General features: G+C 39.1%; 1 protein-coding gene across 1 annotated transcript; it reads left to right on the top strand.

Moving 5' to 3' along the window:
* Positions 1–374: 374 nt before the first annotated feature.
* Positions 375–25835, top strand: CAND1 (cullin associated and neddylation dissociated 1). The gene is made up of 15 exons (XM_048499945.1): positions 375–880; positions 5434–5577; positions 7553–7707; positions 8861–8984; positions 9285–9541; positions 9633–9738; positions 10313–10458; positions 10644–10936; positions 12104–12245; positions 13467–14960; positions 19990–20085; positions 21923–22092; positions 22575–22739; positions 24268–24375; positions 25013–25835. The coding sequence occupies exons 1-15, from the start codon at positions 813–815 to the stop codon at positions 25235–25237; spliced, it is 3693 nt and encodes a 1230-aa protein (XP_048355902.1). The 5' UTR covers positions 375–812; the 3' UTR covers positions 25238–25835.
* The last annotated feature ends 53 nt before the right edge of the window (positions 25836–25888 follow it).

Raw genomic sequence — 25888 nt, 5'->3', positions numbered from 1 at the left:
GCAAAAATAGGCTGTTTTCTCTTGGGCCATCTCCCGCCCCGCGCCTTCCTACGCGCGGAAGAACACTTTCTGAGAACCCCAATCTGCCATTCCCGGTCACACAACACACTCCTACTCCGGAGCGAGAGAAACCCCACTGCGCGGACTCCATCGGTCTCTCTTTCATCGCAAACGCATTCTCTGCCACCCATGGTGCAACGGGCTTCGCAAACGGCCTCCGCAACCCCCTTTACAACACAACAGAACTGCATTCTGGGATTAGAAGTCTTTGCTTCAAACGAACGACCGGGGAGGAGACAGAATCCCTCCACCCCTTACGATAACCGTCCCACTCGCCATACGCCGCGTGCGTCTTGGGGTCGCGTAGACAACTCCGCCTACGGCGTCGAGGAAAACCAATCGGAATCTACGGAGGAGTGACGTTGGCGCGGCTGGCGAAGGCCTCCTTGAACTTTGACCTCAGGCCGGAGCGCGAGGCAACAGACGGGGGTGGTGGCGTTGGGCTCCCCACTGTCCCTCTGTTTGGTTGCGCGCGAGACCGGGCTTCTTTCTTCACTCGCCGCTCCTGTCTCTCTTCCGCATGAGTGGCGGTCGTGGATGATGGGCCTGAACTCCGCTCGGCGCGCGCGCTAATCCTTCCTTCCCTCTGTCTGTTCCACCCCCGCCTCGGGGAAAGGAGCGCGCGGAACCGCCGAGGAAGCGCTGCCGCAGCCAGGCCCAGGCCTCCACGCCGCCCTTCTCTTTCCCCGCACGGCGTCGGACGAAGTGGAGCTGTTGAGGCCGTGCGAGACGCGCCCCTCACTGGGACCACCATGGCGAGTGCCTCGTACCACATCTCCAACCTGCTGGAGAAAATGACGTCGAGTGACAAGGACTTCAGGTGGGAAGCCGAGCCCGGCCTCCTCTCGTGTAGTTAGGCGGACTGAAGAGCCGTTCCTAACTTCTCTCTGTGCTGCCTTTTTGGCTGTCTAGGCCGCATCCATGTCCCTCTTCTCCCTTGCGTATTTCCAGGTCCACCAAACCTGCTTTCGGCCGGGGATGCGGCCGCTTGGGGAATAGGACTTGAGAGACCTCGTTCCCACTACTTATGAGCCTTGCTTTGACCTTAAAAAAAAAAAAAAAAAGGAGTCGAACTGCGGTTCGAAGTTCAGCCCCGGTACAACTTTTCAGACGTTCGTCTTTCTCTAAAAGTTAATTGCAAGTTTGCCCCTCTTCCCCACCCGCGTCTTTAAATTCTCGGTTCAAGTGTCGAGTGAGGTGCCCTTCCTTTCTGCTGTAAGCAATCTATTGGTTTGCTAGTACTGATAGTTCTATTGCAGGGTCTGTAATTTTGAAAAAAACTTGATGTAAACGGGCTTGCAAAGCGAGATGTTTGCCTTAAATTACTTATATTTGTATAAAATGTCTAATTCGAGCATAAAAGGGAGGGAAGATATGATTAGAAGTTGGCTTCTCTATTGACTTTTTCTGTGTAATCTACCTTGATTCTTGATGAGAAAGGCAGACTATAAATATAAGTAAATAAATACAAATAAATGTAATGCTCCTGATTTTTGATCTGCGCTAAGAACATCTGTAACTGCAATGACAATATAAGGAATACATTAATGTGTATTTTTATTGGTAGTGAGCCTCAGTCATGCATGCCCTCTATCTTAGCCACAGGTTTGTTCTTCTCAGTATTGTCTGTTGTGATGGACACCAACTGAAGATTGGCCTGAGACCTGCATGTAAAGCACTCAGCCCCTAGACTTTCCCGTTGTTCTGTGAGATCACTGTAGTAGTTAACAGCCCCATTCAAGCTTGGTGGCAGCGGGCTATGGCACTGATGCAGCACTGGCCTACCACTCCCGTGGAGGCTTCCCAGCAGATGAAGAGGCTTGAACAGTAAAAAAAACAAAAAAAACCCCACAGCTCCCTGCTACCAAGGAGTCTCCATTGGGCTGAGTGGACCCTGGACACGCCCCTGCTATGCCAGAAGTGGTAGGGGCCCTGGAACGCTGGTGCAGCAGCCAGCACCATGTCCCAGCCCCGGGGAGGGCCACAATGACTGCATGCCAGCACAGTCACTCCTCTGCCAGGGCAAGTTCCCTCAGGAGGGCAAATCGCTAGTGCGGCATCACACAGCTCCCATGCGTGGATTCCCCTCACCCCTCTTTGTATGGAACCATGATTCTTTTAAGAATGGTTTCTTTTGTACAGTAATAATAAAGTAATATGTAAAATTATTACATATAATTAACTTGCTTGTAGAAAATATAAGCTCTGTCAAGATGATTGTACTTTACAATCTTGTGTGAATTTGTGCATGAAAATGCATGCATGTTTGCTCATGTTGTAGCTTGCATACTGATCATATGTTATTTTCTTTATGGGGAGCGTTATGGGGAGCGACTCTGTTGTGCTTAATACAGTTCTACAAATATCATCCCTAAATTATCATTAACCATGATTGTGGCTGGTTTGAGAATGGTGGATGGAATTTACCATCAAATGGCTGGGATGTGGATCCCTACAATCATTTGGTCCAAACCTGGGTTCTCAGCTGTAGTTAATAATGGTTGGGTTAATATATCTGCATTATACACAATACCAACTGCAAATTGTAATATCATGCCAGACTGACAATTTGTACTGATTAAAATCTGACCTGTTCAGCAGAATATAGATTCGCTGGTTGCATGCACTTCCTGAAAACTGTACTGAACCATTATTTTGACTTGTCAGGAGCACCTTTCTTAATTCATATCTTTCTACACATTGACCTCGCATTGACCTTTAAAATTTTATTCCGCTTAATTGGCTTCTTTTTGACTTAGCTAAGAAATATTATTATGGGTCCTATTAAAGTTTCTGTCATTTGTGATTCTTAATCTGCACAGAATAGGAATATTACAACCATGAATAGAGTATTGGAGTATATTGTTGGTATGCATGATTTCACCTCATTTCTTCAAAACAAATTCCACCACCCCTTTTCCTTTTGGACCTAACCACAGTATAGCTTTGTGTCTGCTCCAACACTAATGCTAATTAATAATTCATTGGTACAACTAGAGTTTGAAGCAAGTTTGTAAACTTTGGTTAAAATTTACCATGATTAGCATTTAAATTTGTGCAGGTGTTATATTCAATCACAAGCCTTTATTGGCATAAAATAAACATACAAAATCAGCATACAAAATTTGCCCATTATTGCTCACAATTATAGACACTGGTACTAAAATACTAAATACTAAAATATATACATGGTCCTTCTGTAACTATAGGACATTCCTTCAGCTAAGTTAACTCACTTAAACGTCATCGGATACTGACAGAAGCTAGAAAAATTACTGCTGGCTATATGTGGTCATAATACATAGACTTTGGTTGGTATTCATCTAGACTTACGTCTATTATTGTTAGCAGAAATTTTGCTACATTCTCACACACTGTGGGATCCATGTTGTTCAAAAGCATAGGTATCTTAAGAGCATCAGTTAGATTGTTATACAGAAATGGGAAGGTGTTATATTTATCATCAAAAAGGGAAGGAGGTGGGAATACATACAGAGGAGCATGTATTCATGCAATACAATTCTGAAAACCTATGCAGAGTTTCTCTGAGTTTTTCCTATCCTCTTTTATTTGTATTCTGTACTGCATTGTGCATGTGAGAAGTGGGGAACCAAAACAGACTTCTCAGTAATTAGGAAAATGAGCTATTGTTCGCTTGAGAAAAAGGGACAATATCAACTTCTATCTTGAAGGGTTGGATCGCCTCAGACCATCAGCCAGAAAATGTACTGATTTGTTTCCAAATTCCAATAGCATAGTTTTAGGAGTCTCCAACTGGTTGGATGGCACCAATGTAGTATAGTCCTGTTGCAGTCATATTGTTGTTTTGACATAAAATTTAACTTCTTATAGAGGGAGTCAGAAGTGCCACTCTTTGTCCATGGATTATGATAGGTGGTGGTGGTTTCAGTTTGAATATCGGAATCATGTTTTGCATGACACTGGTCTCCCTTTTTCTTGTATTCATCTTTAAAAGTTTTCCCTGGTTCTTTCCAGCTGCTATTTAGCTGGTGTTCATCTAGAGATTATTGACCAGTAAGGGACTCTGGTAATCTCAGGAATAATGCCCTCTCCTATCAAGGACAAGAGTAATTGCAACTTGAGCTAGCACCTTTTGTAAAATAAGCTACCCTCTGAGATCTTACTTGAAGATCAGGTACACGCAATTCAAACATTTTACTTAAACAAGCTTTTAAAGCATAACCAACATGGTTTTCACTGTACTGTCCTAAAGATTCTAGAGCAGTGGTTCTCAACCTGTGGGTCGGGACTCCTTTGGGGGTCGAACGACCCTTTCACAGGGGTCGCCTAAGACTCTCTGCGTCAGTGTTCTTCATCTGTAGAATGGAAAAATGTTTGGGTTGGGGGTCACCACAACATGAGGAACTGTATTAAAGGGTCGTGGCATTAGGAAGGTTGAGAACCACTGTTCTAGAGGATGGAGACCAATGTGGAGTCTGCCTGTCTTACTACACACTTTGAAAGGTGGCATTCTGGTGTATGGTGATTGGCAGTTAAGGAGGAGGTAAATTCTTGTGAGAGGCATAAAAATTTCAAAATCAGATAGGATTCCAGATTGGTATAGTTTGGGAACCACTGTTGTAATGCTTTAGTTACAATTCATAAATAACATGCATGCAAACAGGTGTGCTCAAGGTTGTTTAATCCAGATTAATTACTGTTTAAAAATCTGAATGCCTCTGAGCAATGGCCTGGTATCTCACATTTTACTGTGTCTATTGTGCATGGGATAATATTGTTATATATGGCCTGCTTGAAACTGCCCCAAGCCTGAAAGGGGAGAGGCAGTTTTTATACTATTAATGATAAATAAATAAATGCAGAAGCGCTCTTTTAGACAGTCAGGTAGTGATACAGGAGTGGACAGGCAAAAGAAAAGGAAATAATATTTGTCAAAACTTAATTGCTTAAACAGTTATCTTTTGTCAATGATGGACATTTGTTTTGCATTGGTAGTTCCATGATTCTAGGATGCTGTAACATATAGAGATTACTAACACTAGCTATTATCAGTTAAGAAGATATTGTAATGGTTTGAACATGAAGGTGCTGTTGTGGGTGACAGTTTTATTAGTCATAAGGTTTCTTTCAGTTGAATCAGTCAAAAGTATTGTGCTACCTACCTGTTATGTATTTGAGGTACAAGAACACACAACCATGGGTTGCGTTCTGTAGATGGTTGTGCCTGACGGTGATGCTCTAGAAAAAAAATTCTGCTGGTACAGGCCTTTTGCACTGGGAAAAAGTGCTAATAATCTGTGGAATTCAACTCCATATTTGTTGTGTTTTGTTAACAGATTTAAGCATATAGCAGTTGTGTATAAACTGAAATGCCTTTTTTAATGTACATAGGTTCATGGCAACAAATGACTTGATGACTGAACTACAGAAAGATTCTATTAAGTTGGATGATGATAGTGAAAGGAAGGTTGTGAAGATGATTCTGAAGTTGCTGGAAGATAAGAATGGTGAAGTGCAAAATTTGGCAGTCAAATGGTAGGTATAGTTTTATGGCTAAAAAGCTTCAGATTTTTGTGCACTGACTTGATTGTACACTAGAAAACTAAGAATTGTTTTGCCAGTTCTGATGAGATCGGTCTAATGCTCTTTAAAATTTCACAAGTGGAGCATGATGAAGATCGATATTTTGTACATTTGTTCCATATTTTTTGTGATGCTGTATATGCTAGTAGCCATCATAGTTTCATGTGGAAATCAATGTAGGTTGATTGCTACATGACTACGTGTGTCTGCCGTGAACTTCTTGCCAGTAGGTTTCATTGGATGATCCTAAGCTCTCGTGTTAACAGGAGGGAAATCTTTTTTTTACATAATAATTTCGTAAACATTTGTTGTGTCTCCTATTAAAATGATCACTTTTTGACTCTACTGTGAGGATGCATCCAGCTTAAAATTATCTCTTTGTCTAATTAGATGGAAAGTTTTCCATTGTGAAAATTCTGAATGAAGTCAATTACTGAACGTTTGAGTATTTAAATATTTCCTGACATAAGAAAAATGTTATAATATATTTTCACTTTGCATTGCAAGTAGTAATTTTTGTGTTTTTAAGTGTGATATGAGTTCAATATCAATTGATATACTCTTATCTCTGTATGTGCCAGCAATACTTTCAAATAATAGGTTCAAAAGAAGTCTTTACTTAGGACAGTGGTGGCGAACCTATGGCACTCCAGGTTTCATGGACTACAATTCCCATCAGTCCCTGCCAGCATGGCCAATTGGCTATGCTGGAAGGAGCTGATGGGAATTGTAGTCCATGAACATCTGGAGTGCCATCGGTTCGCCACCACCAACTTAGGGGATCTTTATCTTTTTCAGTACGTTCACTGTGTCTAGTTAACTTTGTTTTTGAAAGCAATTTACATTTGTAAATAAACATTTAACCTATACATTGAAGAGCCCGTAAACTAAATCAGAATAATTTTTTTTCTGCAAAGAGGCATCCTTAAGCAAATCATATGTAGTAGAGGAGCCACAGAACGGATCAAACGTCTGTTTTATGAGCTAGAAGGCAGTCTCTGTTCTAAAGCACTTATTATTCTAGCTGCGGAAGACACTTATTCATGAGCTATTAAACCAGTGCTAGCATTTTATCTGAGTAACAATTGAAACAGCTGTAAAATGCAAATAATTTGTGTCAGTCTTGACTAATAAGGAAAAATCTGTGTGATATGGGCAATAAATATATAAATTGAAGTGATGCAGGATAGAGTCAAAATGCTACTGGCAAAAATCTGTATTGAGGCCTAGATTTAATTTACAATAGTTATGCTTGATTTTTCATTCATTCCAAACATGATGCGCTTAGTTAAATTAAAGAAATAGAAGTTTCTTTCTTAGTAAGCTTTATCCTGTCAGTCGTGTAGATAGCTGACTGTTCTAATTACTTCTGTAATAAACTGTATTTGCTTCTTTCTTACAAACATTTTGAAATCAGTGACAAATGTTCCTTTGTGTTTGTAAACTTACCTTCTCTTCCCTGAGCAGCTCTGCACGGATAAGGGGACACGCCCCCGTGGTCATGACAATGCTTCGGAGGGCAGGAGGCGTGTCCCCTCGTCCCTGTGGAGCTGCGCAGGAAAGAGAAGGTAAGTTGGCAAACACTGACCCAGTGCCGTTCGCTTGGTACCAGGTTCAAAACGCTGTTTTTGAAAATACTTGATCATTCAGCAAGTTTCAAAACAGCATTTCCCCACTGTTTTTTTTTTTGGGGGGGGGGGGGGAAGCACGGTGCTACCTCATTGTAGAGGCGGCAGCTGTGTGAACTGTGCCTCTGGAATGGTGCTTTTGGCCCATGTGGAATAGGCCTAGGTGTTGGTGTATAGCCTTAATGTTTACTTGTGAGTAAATAAGTTGAAGAACGCTGTTTAAAGAGAACATAAAATTGTGCTGGACCCAGTTTTTAAAAATAATTCAATTGAATATTGTTTGGATTTGTTTATTACAGCCTTGGGCCTTTGGTGAGTAAAGTAAAAGAATACCAAGTGGAAACAATTGTAGATACCCTCTGTACTAACATGCTTTCTGATAAAGAGCAGCTGCGTGATATTTCAAGCATTGGACTTAAAACAGTCATCGGAGAACTTCCTCCTGCTTCCAGTGGTAATTTTTTTCCCTTCTTTGTATTATTTCTTTCAGTTTTGTTTTGGTTAATGATTTCAGGTTGAGATACACTTTTAGCTAACTCTGAGATTTACTTTAATTGAAGAGAGAGAAATAGAGATGATGTTTTCCCTCTACCTCAACATCCCTTACTGATGTGGGGGCGTGGGGCAGTAATTCTTGCTGATGTATCTTTGTTGTAAATGTCTACCTGGGTTGTTTGGGGAACAGAAGGCAAAAAGAGTTCAAGAACTAAAGCCTTAGATTCATTGTTACTTAGTCCCTGAGACATCCTCTGTAGCAAATCCTTCAGCAAACACAACAATCTGAGTACTGTGTGGACTTGATTCTCTTTTTGGGAGAGACATCTGAACTACATACTTTGGATCCATTTTTGAGGGACGTCTCAGTATGTTTTAAAGAACATGGAAGTTGTTATGAACTGGCTGCCTCTTACTTTTTAACTGTAGCATCTCATCGTGTAGTTAGTATCCTAAAGAATGGGAAAATTTGGTCTAGATTTCATAGTGCCAGAAAAAACCTTCAGGGTACTTAGACATAATATACTTTCTGTTTGTAGTATTGTAGTGACATTATTTATATTGCATAGTGTACCCCAGGATTTCTTATGAAAGATACAAGAATATAAGGCAACTAATAATCCAGCAGATCAGTGGTGAAATTTCTGCTGGTTTTAATGCACCATTTAACAGAAATACAAATACTTGCATCATGAAAACTTGGATATGAACTTCACCATAGTTTAAAAGGGTGATCTTAAATTCAAGTTGAAAATTGGAAAAATCCACAAATTCCTGCTTTTAATTAACCTTTCTTTACATGCTTGTTTCTTTAACATGCTTTCTAAGGGGTAAGGAAGAGTCAGAGATTCATGTAGATTTATTGAATTGTAGTGCTTTTGTTTTTTTCTTATTTCCAAAATATTGTGCGTTATCGATTTCAAGTTTCAAGTACTCAGAATTACTTGTTAAAGTAATCAGAATGATTTGTTGAGTGGTCTTTCACAATATACTTGTTACAGCAAACTGCATATTGGAAATTTCAATCAAGTAGTTACTGATAATTTTATCAAACCTATAAGAAATTATGTTTGTATTCTGATAAATATGTTATGGGATTGTTGTACATCCAGGTTCTGCCTTGGCAGCTAATGTCTGTAAGAAAATCACTGGGCGTCTTACCAGTGCTATTGCCAAGCAAGAAGATGTGTCTGTGCAGCTAGAGGCTTTGGATATAATGGCTGATATGTTGAGCAGGTAAATATGTGTATTAAAAAGATGATAGATAATAATTGGCTAAATGTGTGGAAATTCTTTCTGGAAGAGAACACAAATAAATCTGACTGTAAATACATAATACATTGAAGAATACTAATGCAAATTCTTTTAAATTCTTTCAATCACTGAAATTAAACTCAGTGATTGATCAGAAGAAGTCTAAGTAAGCCTTGCTTGGAGAAAATAAATTAATGTAACTTTAGATAAAACCTATTATGAAATAACTGGACGACACAATGTATTGTATTTACTACTTTGAATTTTTTAATCTGTTTTAAGGCAAGGAGGACTCCTCGTTAACTTCCATCCCTCCATTCTGACCTGTCTGCTTCCTCAGCTAACAAGTCCAAGACTTGCTGTGAGAAAAAGAACCATCATTGCTCTTGGTCATCTTGTTATGAGTTGTGGCAACATAGTGTTTGTTGACCTCATTGAGCATCTGTTGACAGAGCTTTCTAAAAACGATTCCATGTCAACAACCAGGACGTATATACAGTGTATTGCTGCTATCAGTAGGCAAGCGGGTCATAGAATAGGTAAAGAATTTTTTATTTAAAATTTTGTTATTTTATGTTAATGGTTGTTAGGAGTTTCATGTGAATTATGACTTCTGTTTTCTGCTGCCAGGTGAATATCTTGAGAAAATTATCCCTTTGGTAGTAAAATTTTGTAATGTAGATGATGATGAACTACGTGAATACTGCATTCAAGCCTTTGAATCTTTTGTTAGAAGGTGAGGTTGTCACATGTATGTAGTTTTCCTTAATCAGAAATTATTAAAGTCACTTACTTTATCGTTAAAGTATCTGTTTTTTTGTTGGATTATATATTGGTTTTGGTGTTAAGTAATTTCTAACTCATGCTGCTGGTTGTATTGGATCCAATCAGACATCTTTGAAAAGCACTTTTCCTCCCTTGCATTCCCTTCCCCCAGCAGTCCCTTTCAACCATTAGAAATATGATTCCTGGAATTCTTGTATCCATGTAGAAAAAAGCCACAGAGGTTAGGAGACAGCAGCATAAATGAGGGAAGGAACAAAATTACTCTCCTCCCTCTGCTGCAAACTCAATTCTGCTGCTGGAAAAATGTCATGGGGTGCTTTTATCCCCCTTATTATTGCAACCCATTGATCTGTGAGGCTTTTTGACCACTTAGATCCTGTAACTGAAGGGGGCTTTCAAAGACTGCTTGGGGAAGAGGAATATGGGACTAGTTTTGTCTGTCTTTTTTCTCATGAACGCAGTTAAATTGATTAAATGATTTGTCTTTGACAGTTACTGAATTAGTTACTATTCTTATTATACAGATGTCCTAAAGAAGTTTACCCTCATGTAACTACCATTATAAACATTTGTCTGAAGTACCTTACATATGATCCCAACTACAATTATGATGACGAAGATGAAGACGAGAATGCTATGGATGCTGAAGGTGGAGATGACGACGACCAAGGTAACTTATGCTTAGACTGGACTACTGAAATACCTAAACTTAAGACAGGAAAATTAAAATATACAAATAATAAAATGGTATTTGTTTTAAAAAGCATATTGAATTTTAGGAATGAATAGTAGAATGAATGCAAGATTTATATGTGAGTTTGTATAGTGTAGCATCCTTCTAATTTTTTTTCCTAGGGAGTGATGATGAATATAGTGATGATGATGACATGAGCTGGAAAGTAAGGCGTGCAGCTGCTAAATGCTTGGATGCTGTAGTCAGTACACGGCACGAAATGCTACCGGAGTTCTACAAGACTGTGTCTCCTGCTTTAATCGCTAGATTTAAAGAGCGGGAGGAGAATGTAAAAGCCGATGTTTTCCATGCTTATCTTTCTCTTTTAAAACAAACTCGGCCGGTACAGAGCTGGCTATGTGATCCTGATGCAATGGAACAAGGAGAGACACCTTTGACAATGCTTCAGAGTCAGGTTGGTGAATCAAATATTAGTATTTTGTATGGAAAATGATGCAATGATGGACCACTTTCTGAAAGCAAAGAACCAATTGTGTTGTTTCTGACTTAACTGAACGGCTTGTAAACAGACACTGAATGACTATTAGAAATATTAATGTCATCTTACCTAGTGGCTAAAAAACTGATAAAAGACAAATTCTTAGAATGGGATTATCAAAGAGCAGCAAACTCAACTTGCTCACCTGTAAATCAATTTTTAGTTGGAGAAAAGGGTTGTATGTCTCATTACCTGTTTTACATGACTAATCCTAAATTAAGGCGTGCATTCATAGCAAGATTTATTATTTTGCCGTCTGCTTTACTTGAGGTCAGATTTCAAAAAATACCAAGGGCTGAAAGATTATGCCTCTGCAATAGTGCTGAAGTGGAAACACTAGCACACACTATGTTTCACTGCCCAAACAGGATATATTTAAGGCATAAGCATCGAGCATTGTTCCCATTCTCTATCATGGGTATGACAGATGACCAAAGGATAAAGTATTTTTGGATAGTTCTAATCAGGATTTTTCTGAATCAGTCACCAAGTTTTTGTTCGATTTAATTATTACTTCCGCAAAGGGAAATTTTTATACGGTTATTTTGAGCTGTATTAAGGTTATTTTTCGTTGTAAACTGTGTTGCTGTATGATGCCAATAAGGCTATGTACATGTATATGACTCTATTAGACAAGCTTCACAAGTTTTCCTGTCCTGCCCATCAAAAGTTTTTAATTCATTCAATTTTGAGGGTGCCCTTCTGGGCTCTGGGCAGCTTCTAACAAACAGTATACAACAGTTCAACATTCAGTTTCAGAAACCATGGCATGCTACATATATTTCAGTTTAGCATGGAATTGGATATATAAGACAAAGAACTTCAAACAGTAACAAAAAGAAAAATAGAACAACTGTTGGTTAATAGAGTTATAAAATGTCTTCAGAAATATTTGCCATTTTGACTGTCTTTGGTTTTGGATATGTTCTCTCTGCAGCAAAATGTGGAATTCAAAGGTAGCTGGCTAATTGTATCAAGATATATAAAATTTCCATATTTATGGAACAGTGCTCTATAATTTGTAGGCATGTACAAAGACGATTATAACTCTTCAAAAATGTAACAAGTGTATAATAATTACAGGTTCCCAACATTGTTAAAGCCTTGCACAAACAGATGAAGGAAAAAAGCGTGAAAACACGTCAGTGTTGTTTTAACATGTTGACCGAGCTGGTCAATGTGCTTCCTGGGGCCCTCACACAACACATTCCTGTGCTTGTCCCAGGTAGGGAAGGGGGGATGGTTTGAAAACTTTTAATATCTGCTTCTACTTTGAAGTGTTACTGTATACGTTTTTAGACTTGTAGTTCTCATATACAATTGCATGATCTTCATTAGCCTTTATATAAGTATCTTTGATATCCTCTTGGACTGTCTGATTGGACCCATTCACTCTGCTTACGTGGTAAAGTCCACACAAAAAATGTGTTCCTAATTGGTCCCTTGTTGTGTCCCTTGACATAGTTTAGAGCAGGGGTAGGGAACCTGCGGCTCTCCAGATGTTCAGGAACTACAATTCCCATCAGCCTCTGTCAGCATGGCCAATTGGCCATGCTGGTAGGGGCTGATGGGAATTGTAGTTCCTGAACATCTGGAGAGCCGCAGGTTCCCTACCCCTGGTTTAGAGGAACTGTTCTCAGTACTGGCTTGTTATACATATAGTCGCTTTCTTAAAGTTTGGGAGATGGTCACAGTTCAGCTAGGATTAATATCGATACATTTGTTTTTGCAAACATAGCATAAGTATTTGTTGAAACTAAGTAAAAAATTGTTTTTCAAACCCATTATATGACACAGTTCAGTATCTGAAATATTGTGAGGAAAATAATAATTTTACTGAGTAGTGAAATAAATTGGCAAGACTTGAAGAGAATGGTCGAATGAGTAGAAATGAGAAGCAAGAAATGATTGGAAGAGCAGTAAGAAACGATGAGTGAAGAGAAAAGCAAACGATATTCATGCAATTAAGACAAAAGGAGATTATTCCCTCTAGCTCAGAACTACTTCCATTTTTCATCAAAGTCGTGTGAAACCTGAGTGGCAAAAGTTAGGTTTAAGAAAGCCTAACTAGATTACCAAGGTGTAGTTTTAGAAGTAAAATTAAGATTTACTCTTGCTCGTCATTCCTCACTAAGATACTCAAAAAGGCCAGAACCTGTAACTTCTATGATAATGGCAGTAAATATGTATTTGTAAAATGTGTGTGCTTATGCAAATTCTGCTAGATTTTGTTTTCTAAGTAGACAGAGTGGGTAAGCAAGATTAGATAAAAAATTTTTTTACTGCTAGTGGATAACACTGAACCACCAAATTATCAGTCTTTAGCAGCTTTAGTGCAAGTTTATATATAGTTTGTGGTTAGAATGAATAAGGGTGGAACAATTATGGGAAACAAACATGCTTTGATGTATTGAATCTACAGAATAACTCTTTTATTCTTTTGCAGGAATAATTTTCTCACTCAATGACAAATCAAGCTCTTCAAATCTAAAGATAGATGCTTTGTCATGTTTGTATGTGATCCTATGCAATCACACTCCCCAAGTTTTTCATTCACATGTTCAAGTATTAGTGCCTCCTGTTGTCGCATGTGTTGGGGATCCATTTTATAAGATAACATCAGAGGCACTTTTGGTAACCCAGCAGCTAGTGAAGGTCATTCGCCCTCTAGATCAGCCTTCCTCTTTTGATGCCAATCCTTATATCAAAGATTTATTTACTTGTACTATCAAGAGACTGAAAGCTGCTGACATTGACCAAGAAGTAAAAGAGAGAGCTATCTCATGTATGGGCCAAATCATCTGCAGTCTAGGTGATAATCTGGGCTCTGACCTACCCAGTACTCTTCAGATCTTCCTAGAGAGACTGAAAAATGAAATCACCCGACTAACCACAGTGAAGGCTTTGACTCTAATAGCTGGTTCTCCTCTGAAGATAGATCTGAGGCCAGTCTTGGGAGAAGGTGTTCCTATTCTTGCTTCCTTCCTCAGAAAGAATCAGCGAGCTTTGAAACTGGGAACTCTTTCCGCTTTGGATATCTTGATCAAAAACTACAGTGACAGTTTGACATCTTCTATGATTGATGCTGTCCTGGATGAGCTTCCACCTCTTATCAGTGAGAGTGATATGCATGTGTCACAAATGGCCATCAGCTTTCTTACAACACTAGCTAAAGTTTATCCTTCTTCTCTTTCAAAAATTGGTGGCTCTATCCTGAATGAACTTATTGGGCTAGTGAAATCACCTCTGTTGCAAGGGGGAGCACTCAGTGCCATGCTAGAATTTTTCCAAGCTCTGGTTGTGACTGGAACAAGTAATTTAGGATATATGGATTTATTGCGCATGTTAACAGGCCCGGTGTACTCTCAGAGTACAGCACTTACTCACAAGCAGTCTTATTATTCCATTGCCAAATGTGTAGCTGCCCTTACACGAGCATGTCCTAAAGAGGGACCAGCGGTAGTAGGTCAGTTTATTCAAGATGTCAAGAACTCAAGGTCCACAGATTCCATTCGTCTCTTAGCTTTGCTTTCTCTTGGGGAAGTTGGACATCACATTGACTTAAGTGGGCAAATAGAGCTAAAGTCTGTAATATTAGAAGCATTCTCCTCTCCTAGTGAAGAAGTAAAATCTGCAGCATCATATGCATTGGGAAGTATCAGCGTTGGCAACCTTCCTGAATACCTCCCATTTGTCTTACAAGAAATAACTAGTCAACCTAAAAGGCAATACCTTCTGCTCCATTCCTTGAAGGAGATAATTAGCTCTGCAACAGTGCAAGGTCTCAAACCGTATGTGGAGAGCATCTGGTCTTTACTCTTGAAACATTGTGAGTGTGCAGAAGAGGGCACCAGGAATGTTGTAGCTGAATGCTTGGGCAAGCTTACTTTAATAGACCCAGAAACTCTACTTCCACGCCTCAAAGGATACTTGTCATCAGGTTAGTAGATGTTCATATTGCCTTGCATTGTCTTGAGACAACATCTACAATTTGCTTGTTACAGTATGGTCTTATAACCTTTTAATAGATGCAATCTGAAATAAATGGATTATAGATGTGAGATTAAGTGATGTAAAAGAGGAGAGTGTTTTTTGCTTATTCATTTTTGGTAGAAACTATAAATTGACCATATTGGAGAATAATCGCTCATGCAGGATTGGTACAGATAATATGTAGTTAGCGTACCTTATATAATAATTCCATGAGGGAAGGATTAAGTCTGTGTATAAATTGGGACATATTTGGGCTTATATTTTAGAAGTGTGAAAGAGACCTATTGTTAATTGATTCTGACTTGACTAGCTATTAGAAAAGGCTTGAGATGAAGCAATTAAATATTGCCAGTGGAAGAAGTTACGCTATCTAGATATATCCATCCAAGTCTCGTCTGTATGGAATCTACCTTTGAATGTTGATACAGTGTCCTCAAAGAAAAAGAGATTAAGTCCCAAAATACTAAGGAAGGACACAGGCTGCCCATGAGATGGAGAGACTAGGAACAAAGTCAGGCTCAGGGCAAAAAAGTAAAATGAACAGGGGGATGGGAAGACGTGGGCTAAAAGAAAGGGGAGAGAAGTGGCACAGAACCAAAGGATGAGCTGAAAGATGGGGAGGTTTGTTGCTGGCTGAGAGAGAGTTCTTGACTGATGCTCTGATAGGGGTGTGTGTATGTAACAGCAGTTTCATTTACTGCTTAGTCCTGTTTCAAGAATATGTCCAGGACAATCCTGGGGCAAAAGTGAAGTTAAAATGGTGGACCAAACAGTATCCCTTTTATAACTTAAATTTATACCCTTTTTGCCACTGGTGGGAATATGGTTGGTTGGTCCTTGAGTTACTCTGAGGGAAATGCTAATGATGGTAAGAGATAAGTTTATCCTATGTGTGGTACATATGTGTGTTAAGTGCTGTCAAGTTGCTTCTGATTTATGTCTACCCTATGAATTAATGTCCTCCAAAATGTTCTATTGTTAACTATCTTGCTCAGATCTAGTGAAGTGGCTGTAGCTTCCTTTGATGAGTCAGTCGAGGTCAATTTGGGTCTTCCTGTTTTCCTGCTGTCCTCTACCTTTCCTAGCATTTTTGTCTTTTCCAGTGACTCATGTCTATTCATAATGTGACCAAAGTATAATAGTCTCAGTTTGGTCACTTTTGCTTCTAGGGTTCGGGTGAGATTGATCTAAAATACACCTATTTGACTTTTTGGTGGTCCATGGTATCTGTAAAACTGCTCCACCACATCATTTCAAATTAATCAACTTTCTTCTTGTCAGCTTTCTGACAACTGTCCAACTTTCACACTGTAATGGGGAATACTGTAGTATGAATTATCTTAGTTGCCAGTGACTCATTCTTGCACTTTAACTGATAAGTCCCATAAGTCAGCTGTGACTTGTCAACAAACTCACACATATATTATTTGGATTTCCCCTGTGTAGATTGGAATGTCAGGTTATTGTCCCAAAAGCACCAGTCATTCATTTTGCTAGGTATGGGGAAGAACTCATGGAGTTACACAACAAGCCCTAGATGGGACAGTCTTGACACTTTCCCACAAAAACATAGTTCTCTCATTGTAAAAAGGCATTTTATTGCAATTAATTCCTATCCTGCTTCCTTGACTTGGTGGAGTCTGGCTTAGGCTGCAGGAGTGTAGGAGTTCTAAGATTAGCAATCCAGGAGGCCCTGTTCTCTCCTTTGTTTTTGTCCATGTGTAGTCCCTGAATTTTGAGTCATTATGTAAATCCTGGGTTATGTAGTGCATTGTAATTTAGCAAGTCTTATTCTGTGATGCTTGGCTATTATACATATGATTTTCAGTTTAAGAGAAAAAAAGAAGGAAATACTTAGCATTATTGAAAAAGATACTGTGAGCTAGAGAGTGTTCAATGCAGTTCTATGCATGTTTATTTAGAAGCAAGTCTCATTCAGTCATGGTCCCATGTAAGTGCATAGGATTGCAGCCTATCTGTGCTCCAGGTCTGTGTTTTGTTCCGTCAAATAAAACCCTTCTCCTAGTTCTGTATTCTGCCTTTATAATTAGCTCTTAACTTCTGATGCAGTGCATAACTACAGTAGTATCTTTAAATGTTTTATTACATGTTTAAAAATTATTATGGCAGTGAAGGATATGCACAAAATGTGCACAGTATGAGTTAATGTCTGCCAGCAACTGCTTAAAAGTGTGCTTGATGATGTTCCAACTGGCAGTACAAAGTCAGTGTTTTACACAGTCGTATCATTGCCTGGACAGTATCTACTATCTAAAAATTCTGTGGTGTTCACTCCTGATAGGAATAATGGTACTCATATGTATTTCATTATCTAAACATGACAAACCATAATTCTATCTTTGTTTTTTCTTAGCATAAAATTGGGCTAACTGATTTTTGTTTTAAAACATGTTATGATCCTATGTAGTAGGTGCCAATATGTTTTTAGGCCAGGCTGTCCCAATCTCATTAGTTTTTGGAAGCTAAGCATGGTTGGCTCTGGTCAGTAATTGGATGAGAGACCACCAAGGAGCGCCAGGGTCACTATTCAGAAACAGTCAATGGCAGTACATCTGTTAGTCTCTTGCCTTGAAAATCCCGCAAGGGATTGCTGTAAGTTGGCTGCAACTTGATCTTTAAAGAGTTCTTAAAGAGCTCAAGCATGAAATTGCTGATCTTCTCACTTTAATATGCAACTTATCCCTGAAATTGGCCTCCATCCCTGAAGACTGGAAGATAGCCAATGTCATTAAAGATAAAATTATTAAACATGTAGAAAAGCAAGACCTGCTGAGGAAGAGTCAGCATGGCTTTTGCAGAGGCAAGTCCTGCCTTACAAACTTACTGGAGTTCTTTGAGGGTGTAAACAGGCATGTGGATAAGGGGGAACCAGTGAACATTGTCTACTTGGATTTCCAAAAGGCTTTTGACAAAGTTCCTCACCAGAGACTGTTGAAAAAACTCAACCATCAAGGAATAAGAGGGGAAGTCCTCCTATGGATTAAAAACTGGTTGAGAAACAGGAAGCAAAGGGTGGGTGTAAATGGGAAGTTCTCACAATGGAGAGATGTAGGGAGTGGTGTCCCCCAAGGATCCGTTTTGGGACCACTGCTCTTTAACCTATTCATAAATGACCTGGAAGTAGGGGTGGGTAGCGTGGTGGCCAAGTTTACGGATGATACCAAATTAGGTAGGGTGGTGAGAACCGCAAAGGATTGCAAAGAGCTCCAAGTGGACCTTTATAAATTAGGTGAGTAGGCTAAGAAATGGCAAATGCAGTTCAATGTAGCAAAATGTAAAAAGTGATGCACATGGGGCAAAAAATCCAAAGTTCACATACACGCTACAGGGGTCAGTGCTATCAGTTACAGACCAGGAAAGGGATTTGGGCGTCTTAGTTGATAGTTCCATGGGAATGTCAACTCAATGCATGGCAGCTGTGAAAAAGGCAAACTCTGTGCTGAGGATAATTAGGAAAGGAATTGATAATAAAACTGCAAAGATTGTCATGCCCTTATATAAAGCCATGGTGCGACCGCACTTGGAGTACTGAGTTCAGTTCTGGTCGCCACATCTCAAAAAGGATATCGAAGAGATAGAAAAAGTGCAGAGAAGGGCAATGAGGATGATTGAGGGACTGGAGCACCTTCCTTATGAGGAGAGGCTGCAGCATTTGGGGCTCTTTAGTTTGGAGAGGAGATGTCTGAGAGGGGATATGATTGAAGTCTATAAAATTATGCATGGGGTAGAAAATGTTGACAGAGGGAAATTTTTCTCTCTTTCTCACAAAACTAAAACCAGGGGGCATACATTGAAAATGCTGGGGGGAAGAATTAGGACTAATAAAAGGAAACATTTCTTCATGCAACGCGTGATTGGTGTTTGGAATATGCTGGCACAGGAGGTGGTGATGGTCACTAACCTGGATAGCTTTAAAGGGGCTTGGACAGATTTATGGAGCCAAAGTCGATGTATGGCTACCAATCTTGGTCCTCCTTGATCTGAGATTGCAAATGTCTTAGCAGACCAGGTGCTCGGGAGCAGCAGCAGCAGAATTGCTTTCACATCCTGCATGTGAGCTCCAAAAGGTATCTGGTGAGCCACTGCGAGTAGCAGAGTGCTGGACTAGATGGACTCTGGTCTGATCCAGCAGGTTCTTTCTTATGTTCTTTAAAAAATAGCAGATATGCATGCCAAAGGCAAAAACCCTCTTGCTTTCGAAACTGACATATTTGCTCTGCCTTAGTAACATTGCTAAATTGCTACTTAAGTATAGTACTTAAGTACTTGATTTATACCCAGTTGTTCTCTCCAGTGGGACTGCAAAGCAGGTTGTTAAAAACAAAAGAAATCCAAACTCATTCTTATGTTTACTTGCTATTACAGTTTGTAACATAACAGACTGTCAGCTTTTTAAGAAAAAAGTTTTGAAAAAAGCTGAGTTAGCATAAGGAGCAGTGGCGTAGGAGGTTAAGAGCTCGTGTATCTAATCTGGAGGAACTGGATTTGATTCCCAGCTCTGCCACCTGAGCTGTGGAGGCTTATCTGGGGAATTTAGATTAGCCTGTACACTCCCACACACGCCAGCTGGGTGACCTTGGGCTAGTCACAGCTTCTCGGAGCTCTCTAAGCCCCACCTACCTCACAGGGTGTTTGTTGTGAGGGGGAAGGGCAAATGAGACAAAGTTCCCTTTGAGTCTCCTGCAGGAGAGAAAGGGGGGATATAAATCCAAACTCCTCCTCCTCCTCCTCCTCCTCTTCTTCTTCTTCTTCTTCTTCTGTGAGTGAAACTAGCTCTTTGAATAAATAGACAGGTAGATTTCTGATACTAAAAATGTGGAAAATCCAGTTAAAGGAAACCTTAACACTTAAAAATGTATCATCAGTTATCTGTAACAGTATAAATGATGCCATTTTAATAAAACATTGTAATATAGAAAAAATGGAAACTGTTATTTGTGTTAATTCTTTGTTAGGATCCTCATATGCTCGAAGTTCAGTGGTCACTGCTGTGAAGTTTACCATCTCTGATCATCCACAGCCTATTGACCCACTTTTAAAAAATTGTATAGGTAAGTAAAATTACACCCTTTTCAAGCAGTCCATCTGTCATAAAAAATCACGAACTGTAAAAATTGGTTCACCAAAAGTATTTAATATTACTATGTGTCAGTGTCATGTTTTAAGGGAGCAAATAGTGACTCTGCAGATTGAGGGTCTCCAACATGGTAACCACAAAGACCTCTCCTTGTGCCTGCCAAGTGGTTTTAGAAAGTGACTGGGGCCAAATGGGGCTTTTTAAAGTGGGGCTTCTGATTCGTCATTGGAGATCTGATTGTTGTTGCTTGTATTTAAAAATGCTGCTGTGGTATCAGCTGCCATACAACATAAGGTTCTCCATTGTGTGCCTGAAGGTAAGCTAAATATACAAGAATAAAACAATATATTCATTTTCAAAGGCATCCTGTTAAATACAGCTACTTCCTGAAAATATGACAAGTTTCTGTTAGAATTGTGCATGACCTTACTCCCTGAGATTGTGTGGTTGCTTCTGCCTGCTGCAGCAGCCACCACCCTGTCAGAATTTGAAAGGTTCCTGCAGGTTCAAAAAGGTTGGGAACCACTGCTGTAGATGACAATTGTGTGTGGGCGGGTTAAATTCTTAAGCATTGGTATGTATTTGTGATTTTTTTTCAATCTTACTTTAGCAAGGGTAATGTAGCTACTGGCGCAATAACTAGTGATGATTCAATTTGAAGCAAATGATCTGATGAAAACTGTTTATTACATTATATCCTGCCTTTCCATAAATGATTCAGAGCAGTGTACACGGTTGTTATAATGCACCAAATCATTTCAGGAATACAAGGACAATAAATAAGTAAAAGGTTACACGGTTGCAAGTAAAAGGTTACACAGATCTCCATAGGTTTTAAAAAAATAGGTGGCCATGAGAACCAGACTACCTTCTGTTTAAGTGCCTCAGCTCCTTCTGTTCTTGATCAGTGTTTAGTGTTGGTAGAATCTCAGTATTTCATGGTTGGAAAAGGAAGAATAATCTGGCAGGCAAACTAGAAAATTTATTGCTTTTTATATATAGTGTCTTCTCTTTCCTGTTACCTGGTTTTTTTCTGAGGTGTAGGATTACTTTTTGAGGCATGGAGCCCTGTGCTCTATGACAGGGGTAGGGAACCTGCGGCTCTCCAGATGTTCAGGAACTACAATTCCCATCAGCCCCTACCAGCATGGCCAATTGGCCATGCTGGTAGGGGCTGATGGGTATTGTAGTTCCTGAACATCTGGAGAGCCGCAGGTTCCCTACCCCTGCTCTATGATAACATGGTGCTCTTCATAGCCTTTTAACCATTCTATAGAACACCTTTGGGGAAACATGAGGAAAAAGTGCCCTGTAAGTAACACCCCCCCCTGCTTTTGATGGAATGAGAGTCTCTTTATAAGTGTATGGCTGAAAAGACTTTGATTAAAATGGCAACCATTTGGTAAAAAATCACTTGGTGCCTTGCTTTCACAAATATGTAGGCAAACCAGATGAAATTAAAAAACAAAAATAAGGTACTGGTTCTGGTGGGTTTTCCAGGCTGTGTGGCCGTGGTCTGGTAGATTTTGTTCCTAACGTTTCGCCTGCATCTGTGGCTGGCATCTTCAGAGCCTTCGACAATACAAAATTAAGGTAGTCTAGAAAACAGAGCTTTGTATGGATGCAGTGGGAAAGGTTTATGCAAGGTGTCTCCATTGGGCAGAGGTGACATACTAATCTAGTCTATTTTTATAGTGTGATGCTTTTTATTAAGATGGGATAAAGCCAATGCATATAATATATCAGTTTCAGTAAGTTATACAAATGATAAAATTGTTAATTGTATTCTGATGATTTTTTGATCATTGCAGGTGACTTTCTAAAAACACTGGAAGATCCAGATCTTAATGTAAGACGGGTAGCTCTGGTAACATTTAATTCAGCAGCACACAATAAACCATCGCTAATAAGGGACCTTTTAGATACTGTGCTTCCTCATCTTTATAATGAAACTAAAGTCAGAAAGGAACTAATAAGAGAGGTATGTAAACCAAGCTCCACTGAAAAAGGAGTGATATCCAATATTTTTGAAGTACTTGGAGTGGTATCCAATAAAGTGTTTTTTCCTGCAATTTTTCTTGGTAGAAAATCTAAATCCTTCTGGAAAACTGACCCTGAAGAGCTTGTGTTACTTATGCTTGCAAGATTAGCTCTAAAGTGTTTGGGGGAAAATCACCATATTAAAAAGACATCAGGGATTATCAGATGCCCCACATGGTTGAAATGCACACGTGTAATAGTTTGTAAAACTATTCGATATTCACATGAGAAAGATCAATAATTGCAATAAACACATCTTATGATACAAGGAAGATTTTGATATGGTATTAACTGCTGATACATACTCTTCCTGGACCATAGGGGGCAACAAATTCCTACTTAAATGATTCACTTAACAGCTGGCAGTTTGCTTGGTAATTTTATATATTGAATATCTTGATGCTCCTTCTGATTGATTTGCAGGTGGAAATGGGACCATTTAAGCATACAGTTGATGATGGTCTGGATATTAGAAAGGCAGCTTTTGAGTGTATGTACACTCTTCTGGATAGTTGTCTGGATAGACTAGACATCTTTGAATTCCTAAACCATGTTGAAGATGGTTTGAAGGATCACTATGATATTAAGGTCAGTCCCTATTTTGTGAGTGAGTGTTCATTTGTCTTGCTGCCCCACAAACCTACAAAGCAGGTGCTAAAAGTAATTAAAAGTAAAACAGTTTCAGGTGAGAGTCATTAAAATAAATGTTTATGAGTAAATGTGAATTCAGACACGTCTTGAACTATTATTAAATTACTAAAGCTGCTTGCTGTCAAAAAACTGGACTGTCTGGCTGTTCAGTCTACCCCTATCTTATGGGTTGAATAAATATCTGATTTTTGTTTCTTTTTTGAAAAATATTATCTTCATGCTGAATTATGTGAGAAGGTAGTCTCTTGGCTAGAGTAGGGGGGGATCATGTAGACTTACAACAGAGGGTTTCTCTGTTAGAGTTTAAATAGTCTAGAAGTCCTAGACATTGGGGTATATAGCCTATTATAAACTAAGAGATTATACTGATTATAGACGAAGTACCAATTCATTTCTGGGAAAGCAACTGAAGGTCCAATCAGCAAGAATGGTTATAATCTCATGAAAAGTTTTGTTTTTTTCCAAAATGTATTCATTCTAGAATTATCCAAGTGAAATTTGCTGGTGCTTAATCTTCTTGTTCTTAACAAAATGGAACAGACATTAAGTGGCACCTTTAAGACTAACAGTTTATTTCAGCATAAACTTTTGTAAGTCAGAGCTCACTTGTTTACTTATCTATTTATGTGTTTATTGGCTTTCTAACCCTCTGTCCCCTGTTGCAGCAGGCTCAGAATGGCTTACAACAAGTTTCCAGTAAAACCAATATAACAATTGGTTGTGGTATCTTAAAATAATGTCCAGCAAAGAATGGATCTGTCTAGAACTGAAAACCAATACTGAAAACAAGGAAAACAAAGGGAGGGAAGGGAGGCCAGCTAAGATGGATGAAGAACTGTTGCTTCCCTCAACATAGGCCTGCAGAATAGCTCCCTCTTACAGGCTTGCAGAACTGAGATAAATCCTGCAGGACTCTGGTCTCACCAGACAAAGGGTTGTTCTACCAGGCCGTAGTCAGAGCTGAAAAGGCAGGGCTGAGAACAGGTGGACACTTTTGGGTTCTATAGTAAGTTGTTATTTGCAGAGCATAATGCTCTTTGGGGTACATGTTGGGAGAGGTGGCCCCATAGATTGTTCAGGGTTTTGAATGTTAATACTAAAACCTTGAACCTTGTGGATGCATGTGGGTTGGATATCGTTTAAAAAGCATTTTATTACAGAAAAAAATCACAGAAGGGTAGGGGAGAGTAGAGGAGGAGTTGTAGCTGAGAGAGATAGTTGGGGTGAGTTCCTGTGAAAGGAACTAGAACAGATGTAGTTTACATAAAATATAATAATGGAACACATTAGAGGAATAAGTCTCTCATGGGTATAGATAAACAAAGCACAGTAAAGTAGGGTAAAAAGCATGATAAAATACAGTAAACAACATCTAATCAAGGAAGTTGATGTGTGAAGCACAAGAAAAATGATCTAAAATTAACAATAAACTTAATCATTGCTTTATTTATTTTCTCCTATCAAGATGCTAACATTTTTAATGTTAGTGAGACTGTCTACTCTGTGTCCCAGCGCAGTACTGCAGAGGCTTGATAGGCTGGTTGAACCATTACGGGCCACATGTACCACCAAGGTAATATGTTATATTGTTTCTGTATGTATGACTTCTTGAAGGCATCATTCTTTCTTGACATGGTATTCTCCAAGTTGTGTATTGAACTTGAGTTGTGTGTTGAACATAGAACTTGAGAACAAAGTCATTTTTGTTTTGTGTTCATTGTTTTGATAATATTCGGCTGTTTATTTAGTTTATGCTAAATAAACTGAATGGCCAATGTGGTGTAATAAGAGTTTTGGACTGGGATCTTGGAGACCAAAGTCCAAATTCTCACTGGGTGATCTTGAGCAGTCACATTCTCTCAGTTAACCTATCTCACAGGTCTATGGTGAGGATAAATAGGAAAGGGAGGTACCATATATGCCATCCTAAGCTCTTATGAAGAACAGGCTGACATATGCTTGCTAGATGCTCAAAGGTAGGCTGAATGGAAGGGAATCATAGAATACATCCTCAGTCTTTCCTTCACTGTGAATTGGTGAAATATTGTATAGTTTAGTTAAGTATTCTGAGGGCTAGCATTGTGCCTCAGCTGAATAGCACAGCATTCTGTCTTGTGGGACAATCATCAATCTGAATAGCTCTGTAATGTCTTTTCATTGCTGACTTGGTATACTAATCTTGTTACCATCACTCTTCTTTTTAATAATAGGTAAAAGCAAACTCTGTAAAGCAAGAGTTTGAAAAACAAGATGAACTGAAACGATCTGCTATGAGGGCAGTGGCAGCATTATTAACCATTCCAGAAGCAGAGAAGAGTCCACTGATGAGTGAATTTCAGTCACAGATAAGCTCAAATCCTGAGCTTGCAGCCATCTTTGAAAGTATCCAGAAAGATTCATCATCCACTAACTTGGAATCAATGGACACAAGTTAGATATCTGTTTAAAACACAGACCATTAATTTGGACCATATGATGCACTGAATTGACAACTTTAAAAAAGCAGAACAGACAAGTATCTAAACTTCACAATGTTCCACTTTACTTTTATGGAGACAGTTTGGCTTTTTCCCATTGTTTGCTTTTTTAGCATTTATTCCAGAATATGTATTTCCATAAATCAAAAGTTGTAAGCCACTCATGTTTTAGTGGATTTGGACACACAGTAAATAAAAATAAAAGGTTAAAACACATGGTGTATGGAAATAGATTCCATCATCTGTTTGCCCTGTAATGTTTAGGATTAAAAAGTTAAAAATTTGTGACTGTGATTTTGCTTTCCATTTTTGCCCCATCCCAAAATTCGACATGTTTTGTATAACCATTTGTCTTCTTGTTTCAGCTACAGAAATTGATTTGGCTGGCAGATGGAAAAATTCTGTGTAAGACTTATTGTTCAAAGGACTTGGCACAGTTTATAAATGCAAACATAAGTAAAAAATGGTCTTTTTAAAAGTAGGAGTAAACCGTTCCCTGTTGTGCACACTAATTTTGCATGAGCGAGTTTACAAATATATATTGTGTCAAAAAGAATATGTGCAGTTTATTTATAGTATAAGTTCAAATAAGTACCCTTGAACTAGAAT

This window comes from Sphaerodactylus townsendi, linkage group LG06 (genome assembly GCF_021028975.2).
Source record: "Sphaerodactylus townsendi isolate TG3544 linkage group LG06, MPM_Stown_v2.3, whole genome shotgun sequence".
Classification (NCBI taxonomy): Eukaryota; Metazoa; Chordata; class Lepidosauria; order Squamata; family Sphaerodactylidae; genus Sphaerodactylus; species Sphaerodactylus townsendi.
Note: the sequence above shows the minus strand (reverse complement) of the source record. Positions and strands in the feature narration are given on the sequence as shown.